The sequence below is a fragment of the Phyllopteryx taeniolatus genome, chromosome 6 (genome assembly GCF_024500385.1).
Source record: "Phyllopteryx taeniolatus isolate TA_2022b chromosome 6, UOR_Ptae_1.2, whole genome shotgun sequence".
NCBI classification, from domain to species: Eukaryota; Metazoa; Chordata; class Actinopteri; order Syngnathiformes; family Syngnathidae; genus Phyllopteryx; species Phyllopteryx taeniolatus.
In genome coordinates this window covers 11,082,669-11,095,673 of record NC_084507.1, presented here as the reverse complement: position 1 = coordinate 11,095,673, position 13,005 = coordinate 11,082,669, and the positions used below count along the sequence as shown (strand labels likewise).

General features: G+C 41.9%; 1 protein-coding gene across 2 annotated transcripts in view; it reads left to right on the top strand.

The window, feature by feature from the left end:
• The window catches only part of adam22 (ADAM metallopeptidase domain 22), a 78,829-nt gene that overhangs the window by 57,707 nt on the left and 8,117 nt on the right, over nucleotides 1-13,005 (top strand). The window contains exons 11-29 of one of the 2 annotated variants that reach the window (XM_061777427.1): nucleotides 1,134-1,300; nucleotides 2,065-2,149; nucleotides 2,290-2,380; nucleotides 2,609-2,660; nucleotides 5,581-5,680; nucleotides 5,834-5,905; nucleotides 6,145-6,237; nucleotides 6,317-6,397; nucleotides 6,458-6,508; nucleotides 6,595-6,658; nucleotides 6,785-6,890; nucleotides 6,969-7,088; nucleotides 7,165-7,333; nucleotides 8,470-8,581; nucleotides 9,103-9,193; nucleotides 9,863-9,916; nucleotides 11,129-11,236; nucleotides 12,400-12,500; nucleotides 12,575-12,641. In XM_061777427.1, the coding sequence (XP_061633411.1) occupies nucleotides 1,134-1,300; nucleotides 2,065-2,149; nucleotides 2,290-2,380; nucleotides 2,609-2,660; nucleotides 5,581-5,680; nucleotides 5,834-5,905; nucleotides 6,145-6,237; nucleotides 6,317-6,397; nucleotides 6,458-6,508; nucleotides 6,595-6,658; nucleotides 6,785-6,890; nucleotides 6,969-7,088; nucleotides 7,165-7,333; nucleotides 8,470-8,581; nucleotides 9,103-9,193; nucleotides 9,863-9,916; nucleotides 11,129-11,236; nucleotides 12,400-12,500; nucleotides 12,575-12,641 (1,784 nt within the window). Of the gene's footprint in view, nucleotides 1-1,133; nucleotides 1,301-2,064; nucleotides 2,150-2,289; nucleotides 2,381-2,608; nucleotides 2,661-5,580; nucleotides 5,681-5,833; nucleotides 5,906-6,144; nucleotides 6,238-6,316; nucleotides 6,398-6,457; nucleotides 6,509-6,594; nucleotides 6,659-6,784; nucleotides 6,891-6,968; nucleotides 7,089-7,164; nucleotides 7,334-8,469; nucleotides 8,582-9,102; nucleotides 9,194-9,862; nucleotides 9,917-11,128; nucleotides 11,330-12,399; nucleotides 12,501-12,574; nucleotides 12,642-13,005 lie in introns of both variants that reach the window. The other variant, XM_061777426.1, reaches the window with a different exon arrangement.

The following is a 13,005-nucleotide window of genomic DNA, read 5'->3' as shown; positions in this document are numbered from 1 at the left end:
CTGTTCGGTCCCTGTACGACCGGAGTCAGAGTTTGGTCCGCATATCCGGCAGTAAGTCGGACTCGTTCCCGGTGAGGGTTGGACTCCGCCAAGGCTGCCCTTTGTCACTTATTTTGTTCGCAACTTTTATGGACAGAATTTCAAGGTGCAGCCGAGGCGTAGAGGGGGTCCGGTTTGGTGGCCTCAGTATTGCATCTCTGGTTTTTGCAGATGATGTGGTTCTGTTGGCTTATTCAAACCGTGATCTCCAACTCTCACTGGAACAGTTCGCAGCTGAGTGTGAACCTGCTGGTATGAGAATCAGGACCTCCAAATCTGACACCATGGTCCTCAGTCGGAAAAGGGTGGTGTGCCCTCTCTAGGTCGGGGATGAGATCCTGCCCCAAGTGGAGGAGTTCAAGTATCTTGGGGTCTTATTCACGAGTGAGGGAAGAATGTAACGGGGAGATCGACAGGCGGATCGGTGCAGCGTCTGGAGATGAGGACTTTGTATCGGTCCGTTGTGGAAAAGAAGGAGCTAAGCCGAAAGGCGAAGCACTCAATTTACGAGCTGTGGGTCGTGACCATAGGTGAGGGTAGGAACGTAGATCGACCTGTAAGCGGCCGAAATGAGTTTCCTCCGCAGGGTGTATCTCCCTTAGAGATAGGGTGAGAAGCTCGGTCATCCGGAAGGATCTCAGAGTAGAGTTGCTGCTCCTCCACATCGAGAGGAGCCAGATGAGGTGGCTGGGGCATCTGATTCGGATGCCTCCCGGACGCCTCCCTGGTGATGTTTTCCGCGCACGTCCCACCGGGAGGAGACCCCGGGGACGAACCAGGACATGCTGGAGAGACTACATCCTTCGGCTGGCCTGGGAACGCCTCGGGATCCCCCCGGAAGAGCTGGATGAAATGGCTGGGAGAGCGAAGTCTGGTTGTCCCTGCTAAAGCTCCTAACCCCGCAACCCGACCTCGGCTAAGCGGTAGAAAATGGATGGATGGATGGATGGAAGCATCTTAACATCATTGTATTGTATTGTTTGAATCATTCAGTATCGTGGTTTCTATAAGGGTCCTCCAGGGCACAAACTAAATAATAAACCTCATTGACATTTTTAAAATGTATCCTCATCATCTCACTCTGATTTCCCCAGATTTTCAAGGAACAGCTAAATACCCGCATTGTGCTGGTCGCCATGGAAACGTGGTCCGCTGACAACAAATTCAGCATCGACGACGACCCCATGGTTACCCTGAGGGAGTTCATGAAGTACCGCAAAGATTTCATCAAGGAGCGATGCGACTCTGTGCACCTCTTTTCGTTAGTGCCATTTTTATTATCAAATAGACAGCATTTGAACAATGACATATTTTACATGTCCACAAATGGGTTTAAATGTGCACTGTTACACAACGTTGTTTTATGTAACCCCAAAATATGTCAGTTTCCTACTAGTTTCAATTCCTATGAGTACTCTTTGTACAAATTCCTACCAAATTCTGAAAACTGGCTTTATCGGCTGTGGCGTCAGTAGTTTGGGAGATCTCTTATATTTGAGGTAAATTTACTGTGAGGTGTTTATGATAAGCCTGTATACACCACTATCATGGATTCGAGCACTTATGCTCCACTGAACACAACATATTAATATGACTGAAAACAATATATTTTGCCACAATAATGATTAAGGTTCGGGCATATTATTTTAGTCATAAACACTAAATTAAACACATTTTAAAAAGCTACTTTTTATGTAACCCCAGAAATATGTCTGTTTTCTACTAATTACGGTGTAGTTTTTGTACAAAATCCTACTAAATTCTGAAAACTGTCTCTATTGGCTCTACATTCTTCATTCTTAGGGGTAATAACGTGTGTAAATATTGACTTAAGTCCAGTTTTAATTATTTTCCTTGATACATCACCACAATGGATTTGAAATCAAAATAAATTGAAGATGTGATTAAAGGGTAGACAAATTTTAATTAAGGAGGTTGCCATTTAACCGCCATTTAATGTACAGTACTTAACTGCCATTGTTTAATGACTTTGATGGTATTTATCTTCAACGTTTCCCCTGTCAGAGGGAACCGTTTTCACAGCAGCTGGGGCGGTGCTTCCTACATGGGAGGCGTTTGCTCTCTCACCAAAGGGGGAGGTGTCAATGAGGTAACCTTTGAACTATGTGCTTCTGATTGGGATGTTCATTATTTCTCTGTCTGCCATAATGTGGGCGGGATTTATGACGATCATCTCTGGCCAGACTGAGCCAATATTTTTGTTGTTGTGTATTTGTTTCTCTTTATCAGTATGGAAAAACAGATGAGATGGCCATAACTCTGGCTCAGTCCCTGGGGCAGAACATTGGCATTTTCTCTGACAAGAAGAGGATCCTTAATGGTATATTGTTCTACTTAAATCCATCATTTACCCTTCTAATATATATTACATATTTGCAACCACAATATTCTCACTGACTGACATTTTTTTTTCTTATGTGAGATATGCTTTTTCTGTTCTGTCACGCTCACTAATAATCACATCATCACTTGGATTATTTTGATGATTGAACACAAGGATTTTAGATGACATTAATACTTCTAATTGTGTTGGTTTTTATTTCTACAGGAGAGTGCAAGTGTGATGATCGTTGGTCAGGCTGCATCATGGATGATGTTGGGTAAGTAAACATTTTCTTGAAGACATGAAATGAAAGTTTAAAAAAAAAAAACACCATAATATCTCAATGGTAGCAAGTCGTTTGTGCACATTAGCATTGCCGCAATTAGAGAACCCGACAGTAGGTGTCAGCCCACGGCTATTCTCTGTAGTCTAGCTGCTTGTTAGCACAGTAGCCTATTGCACTTTTTAATAATGTATTGTATAGTGTTCTTTCATTATGCCATTGGGAAAAATAATGTAACTTTGTGTGCCATTGTCATTCTGTGTTGTGTGTTTATGTAAATACTCCCTCTCAAATATTTCTTGTATTCCCCCTCTATCCCAAATGGGACAGCAGGTGAGCAGAACTTGGCTAGAACGGTGCTTGTGCTCTTCTGACCCACGGCCTTGGCAAAACGGTTGTCAGCCATCACAACCAAACGTCTCCGTTTGTTCAAATGATGTGAACGAATACAGTCTGATGTACCTTTTGTCTACACTGACTGTACTTGGCTTCATCATATTGAACAATAAATCTCATCTATGTTATTCTATTCTACACCAAATGGACACTTCATTAGGGACACCTAATCTTATACGAGACGCAGTATAAATGTTCTGCCTACAAAACAAGGTACAGCTCAGTTGTAAATGATGCTGTCACAAAGGTATTTATTCTACAATATGCTTGTTATTGTGTAGTGTAGTAGAACCACACTGCATCAAATTACAAAACACAGCTTTAGCAATGAACAATATTGTTAAATGAATACCTCTCTAGCAGTGTCAATCAAAACTGATCATTATTAAGGGCAGATTTGTACCAGATCTCATTAGTTAGTACAGGTGTTCCTAATGTTGTGTGGCCTGTTTTGTATTCTCCTTTGGCTACGGTCAGCGGCCAGTCAGCTTAGCTTTAATTTGTTTTATGTATTTCCTCAAATAGTGCCTGTCCCGCTATAACAGATACCATGCCCCAATTAGTCACTGGCCGTGTCATCCACTTAAAGCCTTCCTCAAGTAAAGGCCTCCATTTTCCATCAAAAAAACAGGTAGTAACTGTGGTTATTGTAGTTGTTGCTAACCGAAACAGTAGCACCTATAATGGCACATAAGCAGTCTCTCAGATGATGACATTCTCTCAGGTGGCGACATTCCGCTCGTTGTAAATGACTTCCCTGTGATGATCCTGTAGGCTCTGACATGGGATCACGCCACAACATTGCGTGCGTCTCATTAGTTCTGCCCAGTCTGCGTTGGTTCTAGTTATTCTTAGTCACAGTCCTTTTTATTTTGTACTCCCATACATTGTAATACAGTGGTGTCTTGAGATACTAGTTTAGTTCAGTGACCACGCTCATAACTCAAACTGACTCAGTAAGCTGTAGTAACATTAGTCATTTTTCGCAAAGGATAAAGAATACAGGCCTGTGAGTATTGTTATAATGTCTGTCTATGTGTTGCTCCGCCGTTTGTGTTCCAACAGCCATTGCCCAATACGTTTAGAACACAGCAACTCGGATGCAATTTGATAGCCCATCTATGTCATTTTGCATTGTTTGTTAGCATTGAACTAAATCGACTGCTTGTAGACAAAGCAATGTGGTTGTTTTAAATACCCTTTGTTTTATGTTTAGTTTGACAGTAAACTTCAACTGGGAGCGGCAATAAACAGCTTGAAGCCTCTTTTTGGAATTGTTTGCTATTTACTAAACTGCTGCTTGTGGAGTGAGTTGACTTCACTGCCACCACACAGTGCTTGTAGCTAAAATATTTGCTCAGAAGTCAAAGGGAAAACAAATCGGCTGACCGACACCTCATATCTCGAAAAACCTGTAAGTTAGGTCAGTTGTATCTTAAGGCACCACTATGTACTGTATTTATAATATTGTTTAATTTCCCCCCTGTAATCTGCTCCTCACCATCTGCAGTTGAGCCACTATTTGCGGGAATACAGTACTTTCCAAAATAGCTTCACATTGGTCTTTTCATCAATTTCCATCTCTCGTCTCATCCATGTGTATTCGATTGATACTGTCTGCAATGTCAGTCTCATCAGAAATGACCCAACTTGTACCTCTGACACTCTCTGTCCACGTCCCTCTTGATTGGGTTCCCATCAATACAGTTCAATACAACTGCTCGCAATGCTATCATGTGAAGAGGTCACGTGACAGAGGATTCTGTCATCTGTCTTCCTTCCGCTCTCTCGCGCTCTCTCAAATCAACTCAGTGGTATTTCAGACACTTCAATGTTTTCAATGAGCGACCCCAGACATGCCCATTGACGCCAGCTTTTTTTTTTTACTCCATAGCGCCTGCATGTCTGAAATGCCTAACTCCACTGTGTTCTATTTTCACAGGTTTATCAATAATGCGTTTGTGTGTGTGTGTGTGTGTGTGTGTGTGTGAGAGAGAGAGAGAGAGAGAGAAATTGAGATTGTTGCAATCGGAGGAAGCAATGCAAGATATTATAGTGCGCTTAGACCATTAATATCTTTTCCAAAACCATCTCTGACAGTCTGTCTCTCTCACTGGTTAAAGTATTGACGAGCTATTCTATAGTGGTTGTACATTAGATGAAAGCAAATGTGATAAAGTACTTGAGATGTCCTGGTGTTGCAGACTTCTCTTGATGCCATTCTTCTGAGTATTGAGAACCGCATAACCTGGATGGGGTTATGGAAGGGCAGTACAATAACTGCTCAAATGACATTATTTCACATCCATGAAGGTTAAATTCTCTGACAAACTAAGACATGCATTATGGGCTCAATGGAGTATAGTGCCAAACTTCACTCGTTCTGTTCCTAGTTCTGTAATAAACTCTACCGATGAGATATACCGATAGAAAGGATTCCCTCTCAATTGTGAGTATTCCTGTGACAAATGATGACATTTACGGAATGGCCCCCGTATGCTGTGGTTGTGCTGAACAGCTTCTACCTGCCCAAGAGGTTCTCCGACTGCAACGTGGAGGAATACTACAACTTCCTAAACAGTGGTGGAGGAACCTGTCTGTTCAACAAGCCCCTCAAAGTATGTCTTCTACACAGTTCAGTACTTCTTTCCCCACTCAGATTCACACAATAGGATGAAACTACTCCTTTTAGATGTAGATTAAAATCCTAGATGTAATGGTTTCAACCTTGGAGGTCTTTTTAAAAAAAAAAAATTCTGGTCATCCTTCAGCTGCTGGACCCTCCTGAATGTGGTAATGGCTTTGTGGATCCAGGGGAGGAGTGCGACTGTGGCAGCCCGGTGGTGAGTTGGTATTAATAAGACTCTAAAGGGTTCACTTTTGTAATCACTTATGTGTTATGTGTTGGCCTAATTACCCAGCAACAATATCATACAGTATCAGACTTCATAGTCTAATGAGGCATGATACATGATTAAAGTTTGCCCACAGACTTGTCTGATCAAATGTTGAAAAAGCAAATGTTACATGAAATAACCATTTGAATGTATCAGCAATCAAAAAAGCGGGTCTCGTCTAACAGGAGTGTGCAAAAGAGGGAGAGAACTGCTGTAAAAAGTGCACCCTGACTCAAGGCTCTAAATGTAGCAACGGACTCTGCTGCAACAACTGCCAGGTTGGAAAAAAGTCACTCCAGCCCCTTCTTTCTGAAGTAACCCATCGCACGTCACGATGTCATCCTTATGCTCTCACAGATGGAATTCTTGGGGGTCGTGTGCCGGGATTCAGTGAACGACTGTGACATCCCGGAAAACTGCACAGGAAACTCCAGCCAGGTGAGCTCAGCCAAAATACTCAACTAAGTCACTGATCTTCATGATGTCTTGTTTTTACAGTGTCCACCAAATGTGCATAAGATGGATGGCTACACGTGTGAAAAAGACCAAGTGAGACCTTCCTATCAATTCTCAACAGTTTCAAATATTTATCCAAACACTCGTCACACACTTGACATGTTATTTTTCCTCTTTAGGGGCGCTGTTTTAATGGGCGATGCAAAACCAAAGACAAGCAGTGCAAGTACATTTGGGGAGAGAGTAAGTCTAACGGGATTCAAACCTGTGACCTTTTAGCACTCGAGCACAGTCTCCAGCACGACACGTGCCTGGTACATGAGGCGTACGCTCTATCTGTGACTTTGTGTCATGTGGTTTACCCTCCAGAGGCCACGGCGGCTGACAAGTTCTGTTACGAGAAGCTCAACATTGAGGGCACAGAGAAGGGCAACTGTGGGAAGGACAGAGACACCTGGATCCAATGTAGCAAGCAGTAAGTCTGTCTTTTCTGTGCGTGTGAGACTTGCCTGCGCATCTCCACTGACCTCCTACTTCCACCTCCGCGTTTCAGGGACGTTCACTGCGGTTACCTGCTGTGCTCCAACATCTCACCTGCCCCACGACTGGGAGAACTACAGGGAGGCCTCACCTCCTTCTCAGTGGCGAGACACAGCGCCTCTCTGGACTGCAGGTGCTTAGTCATTGCTAACCACATAGCTAGAACACAAAACCAGACCTAACCGCAAAATTGACTGTGCGCGTGTCAGTGGGGCTCACGTTTTGATTGATGGAGACACCGACCTTGGCTACGTGGAGGATGGCACGGCCTGTGGGACAGAGCGCATCTGTTTCAACCACAAATGTCTCCCCATCCAGCAGTTCAACTTCAGCACCTGCCCCGGGACCACAGACAAAAGCATCTGTTCGGGACACGGGGTACAAAGCACCCACACATGCAGGCATCATCAACTATTCACAGTGGCGGGCTGTACATTTGGTACCTGGGCCCTTCAGGTGGGTTTTACCCGCTGTATGGTGGCAGCAAACTAAACTCAACTCACTTCACAACAAGCAGCAGTTTGACACAGTGAACAATTCTTCAATAAAGAGACTTCAAGGTTCCCAGTTGAAGTTTACTGTCAAACTAAACGTGAAACAAAGACAATTACACGTCGTTTATTTATAACAACCACATAACTTTGCCTTGAAAAAGTCTAACATAAAGTTGAGTTTAATGCTAAAAAAAACAACACAAAACGCCATAGATGGGCTAATGAATAGCACCGCTGTCGCGATATTATAACCATTTATGCAAAGGATATTTAAACACAAACTGTGGAGCAACACATGTAGACAGATAAAATAACAATACTCACAGGCATGTATTCTTCATCCTCTGTGAAGAAAGGCTAATATTACTTGAATTTATTGAGGAGCTGTGACCTTCTCCGTGTATATCTGTATGTCTTTATTATACTGCCGCAGGTGCGTCAAAAACTGACTTTCGCACCGATGGCCCTAGGTGAATGAACAGTGTACTCGCGGTTATTCAGAGATGCACACTAAACACCGCAGTGATGTACAGATCCAATGGTCAACTCACAATGCATTGCGTGCTTAACATCGCAGGTACAGTATATATTACTGCGTAACGCCGTTCTTGATGTGGAAATAAACAAGCAACAGCAATAATAAACTAGTAATAATATAAGAGAGTGTAGCGATGGTGAAGCTGCGCACGGCATTTTTATTTCATGAAACCCTGACTGTGGATTGTATGATAAACAATGGCATCTTGGCCATGTTCACTGTATTGCAAGTTTCCCGGTAGCTTACCACCTGTGCATCTTTAATACTTCTTCTTGGGCAAGCTAAGAGAGCCAGCCTCTGTTGGGCCACTGTGACTCATCACAGCAATAATAGAAACGCACAGTAATTTTAATCTGATTGTTTGTGGAGAAATAGTGACGACCCACTACTGACTACAATCATGCTACACCAAATCCATCAAATGGCTGTAACTGGAGTTGGGGAGAACATTATGAGACCATGAATATTTTATTTGGGTTCAGGTGTGCAGCAATGAGCTGAAGTGTGTGTGTTACCTGGGCTGGGCCGGAGAGGACTGTAACTCCACGTCAACTCTCAGCTATCTTGTGGTGGGACCCACAGCCTCCGTTTCAGGTAGCGACCGCCCTTTGTTCCCATGTATTCTGTACTCGCTTTCTTTCATCCACATTGGACTTTTATTTACTCCTTCTCAAACAAAACACCGCCATTCCTAATATGTTGCTGTGTTTGACTATTTCATTTTTTCCTTAATTGTTCATCGCCATTCATTCTTTATGTTTGTTTTTTTTTTTTTCACACCCATTCTTTGTCAACAGGCCAAAGTCTTTGACGGAGTGACTTGAGGTTAGATTTGAGTTCCTTTTGTACTTCCTGATTTTTCCTCCTCCCACCATCCCAACTCCAGCTTTATTGAACGAACGTGTGAAGTTTTAGGTGTCAACCCTGAATGGGAACCTGACAACTCCCTTAAAAATTGAAAGAAAGAAAAGATAGCAGTGGTTAAACCCAAGTCCCTCTTTTTCTCCGCTGACACTCTCCTTGCTATGTGCGTGTGTGTGTTATGCGCGTCTTCCAAATGCATGAAACTGTAAACACAATAAACACAAACGTATCTCCCTCATCCTGTGGGTCAGGCATAACCAGTACCAACATCATCATCAGTGCCATCGTTGGCTCAATCCTCTTCCTCGTTCTCATACTGGCTGTGACGGCCTGGTGCTACAAGTAAGTGACTATACACCATGACACTGTACTCTTTTAGTCTTGTACACTCAACAGCCACTTCTTTAGGTACACCTACACAATCTAATGCAAAATAGAGAACTGTGTCCCAAAAAGAACCTTCATAAGTATAATAATGCCTAGTTTAACAGTCAGAGAGGCATACAGTACATTTAATGTCAATTATTGTGGTTATAGTTCGCAGTGGTGTATAATTGCGCTCCCAATTAAAGTTGAAACTGTTGCAGTGGAATTTCCAATGTTGTTAAATGCCTTTCATACACCATTTGTCCTGACTCATAATATGAAGGATTCTCAATTTGTGTTATGGGTACTGCTAACATATGCGAAAGAATCACTGCCTAAGTACAGTTCTGTTGTACTGAACTTTTAACTTTAAAAATGCATTTAACCTTTAAGATTTCAAGCATTTATTGAGGTACAATTTGTATTTTACTTTTACTGTTCTATTTTTATTGAAGTATTTTTTTTGGAGCCACTGCATTAGATTGTGCAGGTGCAGCTAATGTTGACCACTACTTGTTTGTGTTGCCATGTAATTGGAAGGGCAATATTAGGCTTTGAGCTATGATAACAATAAACATGGACATGATGCAACATATTTGGCAGCAGATGTGTTCCAATATTGAGTAATGGCGTGCCTCCTCACAGGAGCTACAAGCAGAGACGCTACGTGGAGTCTGAGGTTCACCGAAGATTCTGCCGGTTTGTTGACTCACAATATTTGACATCATATATGCTTGACTGTGACTGCAGCACATCCCTTTTAGTTACATATGTCAATTGTAAACAAAAGTTGCATTTCAGAAAATAAACAAATAACATCAACTAAATGATGTTGGTAACAGGACTCTGCCGAGATTTTAACTCCCTACCTCAGCCATAGTTGAAAAATCATCAAATATACAGAAAAATTAATCAGTGAACTTACTTTTAGCCTTTTCATAGCCTGCAGAGGATCTGAATGGTGCAACGTCCTGTGGAGCATGTGACTTGTGAGATATTACACATTTTTTTGGAGGGGCTAATGTGTTAGGCTAAGGCCCGCTGCACTGCAACAGAAACTGTGTGTGTGTTTTTTAAAAATAATTACATTAATATATTTCATGGTGAAGTCTAATTTTAGGAAGTCGGGACAGGCAACAAATGCGATTTTCTTTCCTGTGTTCAAAATAGTTTAAATTTGTCTTTTAAATTGTATTGTAGATCAATCTGCAGGACACTTTGCTTGATTTAAAAAATATATATATATTTGACAGTTTTATTGTGCATTTATACATTTTGTTTCCTGGGCATGCAAATAGCACCGATTCCATTGAATGGCCCAGCTGTAAATATATCAGTCGAATTTTCGTACACATGGACTACTACGCGAAGTCCTTGGCTAACCAAAACACCAGCACCTACCAATACAGGAATAATCTACCTGCACAGCTTTTTTGTAAATTCCGTGCACATTATGAAAGATGATCTTAGCCTATCTCTGTATTTCTACAGAATAGTCATTTTTATTTAGTTTTAAAGTCCGTTGTCACTTCACATAGATTGTAATTTGCCAGTAACATTGTTTATTATTCCAAATAAAGTTCTCCCCAATCTGACTAATTAAACCACTATTTGCAGATATACAGTCATACTGTATACAGTAAGTAAGGATACACATTTTTTAATGATTATTTTTGCAAGTCAGATTTGATGTCAATTGTTTATCATGGTGTTTGAATTTGTTGCAGCAAGACCACACCGATCAGTGCTTAATTATATGACAAAGGCTTGACTTTTCTTTCCCCAGCTGGAAAATGTGAAATGATCTCCGAGGCAGGTTGGAGGGGCAAATACATGAAAGGAAAAATATTCAGTCTGTGTGCGTGTACACATACAGTACATCAAGATGAATAGCGTCTCTTGCATGCACAGGCAAATGCCGCCAGGCGACTACGTGACGAAGCCGAGCGACGCCGACTCCTTTTACAGCGACATGCCGCCCGGTGTGAGCACCAACTCGGGCTGCAGCTCCAAGAAGAGGTCAGCGTGTCTGTCGCACCTTCAGATTTGCACCCTGTCCTTCACTCCCTCCATCCCATCCATCACTCAGAACATCTCACTGTTTGGCTTCAGGTGCGCCATCTCCTCATCCTTCATTCATTCACTCACTCTTACTGTATGCGTGTCAATGTGTGTAAACAGTATCATGGGCGCCTTCAGTGGCTGGCAGGTCAGTCACTCCATTTATCATATGTCTATTTATCATATCATGCGTTAGCAGTGTCAGACCTTTCTTTGAGTACAGTGAAACCTCTTGGCTTGTGTTTCCCAACCTGTCTCGAGCCAAAGCACATACTTTATTTCACAGCACACCACCAAACACAAACGTCACAAAAATTATATCTCGTAATGAAATAATGATGATCTTGTTTCGAATTACTCACAGATTGACTTAGTGTGAAATGTGGGCAAAGCTATTATTCTGTTGTATGAAAGGCAACAGGGGAATACACAGGTTAATTGTACCTTCTGCCATCTAGTGGAAGAGCATGAACTTGTTCTGCCTGTCACCATATATCGCCAGCATAGATAGATAAGCAAAGGATTTTGGGGGGACCAATTCAGTGAAATTAGATAATTTGTTAGTTTTCCTGCGAGATTTTTCTCATGTAAAACATGTGCCTTGGCTCAATAAATGTTGGGAAACACTAGGCTAGTTACATACACATTCGGGTTACGTCGCCACCATAGGAGAGGAACTCCATCCCTTCAACAGGCAATGTTTCAAGTTACAATTGAACATTTGTATCAGTTACAGCATACAAGTGTTACTGCTTGTGCCTGGGAGGCTAGCCTCTTCACATAAAGGCGAAACTTGCAAAAGCTGACATTTCAATGTGCACTGCATTCTTCTTGAATTATTCATGAACTTCGCTTTGGCCCTGAGCAGCCAGGACGGACACTTTTGCCTCTGAAGTTTTTCCCGAAAATGTTGGCCCAATTCCGAATTGTATGATTTCACGGGCAATTTTAACATCTTAACATTGAGCTCTCAGTGTATCTTGTCACTTTTGCCTATTACAACGTTTCAATCTGCTGCTCATTTAGTCTCCACGTCTGCCACAAAAATGTAAGGATCTTTCGCAACTTATGTACCAATTACATAAAATCAATGGCATCCTTCTGTACGTGCATGTGTGCAGATCTAATGGCCTGTCCCACTCGTGGAGCGAGAGAATCCCAGATGCCAAACACATCTCAGACATCTGTGAGAACGGGCGACCGAGGAGCAACTCGTGGCAAGGTAATGCCCTACAAATGCTGCAGACGAACGTCTCTCTCATACAATTCATGACTTTTGCCTTCGTCTCTCGCCAGGAAACATGAGTGGACACCGTAAGAAAGTGAAAGGAAAGAAGTTCCGTGCTCGCTCGAACTCCACAGAGTAAGTTCCCAGTGATGGGCAGCGGTGAGCTCTAATAATCTTGTTGTGTGGGAAAAGGGACTCAAAAATAAATAAATAAATAAACAAACAAATCAGGGGTGGGCAAAGTATGGCCCGCGGCCCACCGACTTTTTACATTAAATAGTCCTGTAATATTTGTTGCATTCAGTCTTCATTTTTCCCCCTTATGTTATTTTTTGTTCATTTAGTTCAGTACATGATTTATTAATTAATTGATTGCTAATGACGCCAGAACAATATTTGTAAATAAACAAATTTACATTATACATGTAAAAAAAAAAATGCATTTTAATAATTAATTAGAGTTAAATTATAAAAAATAGATTATTCTTGTATTATTAGT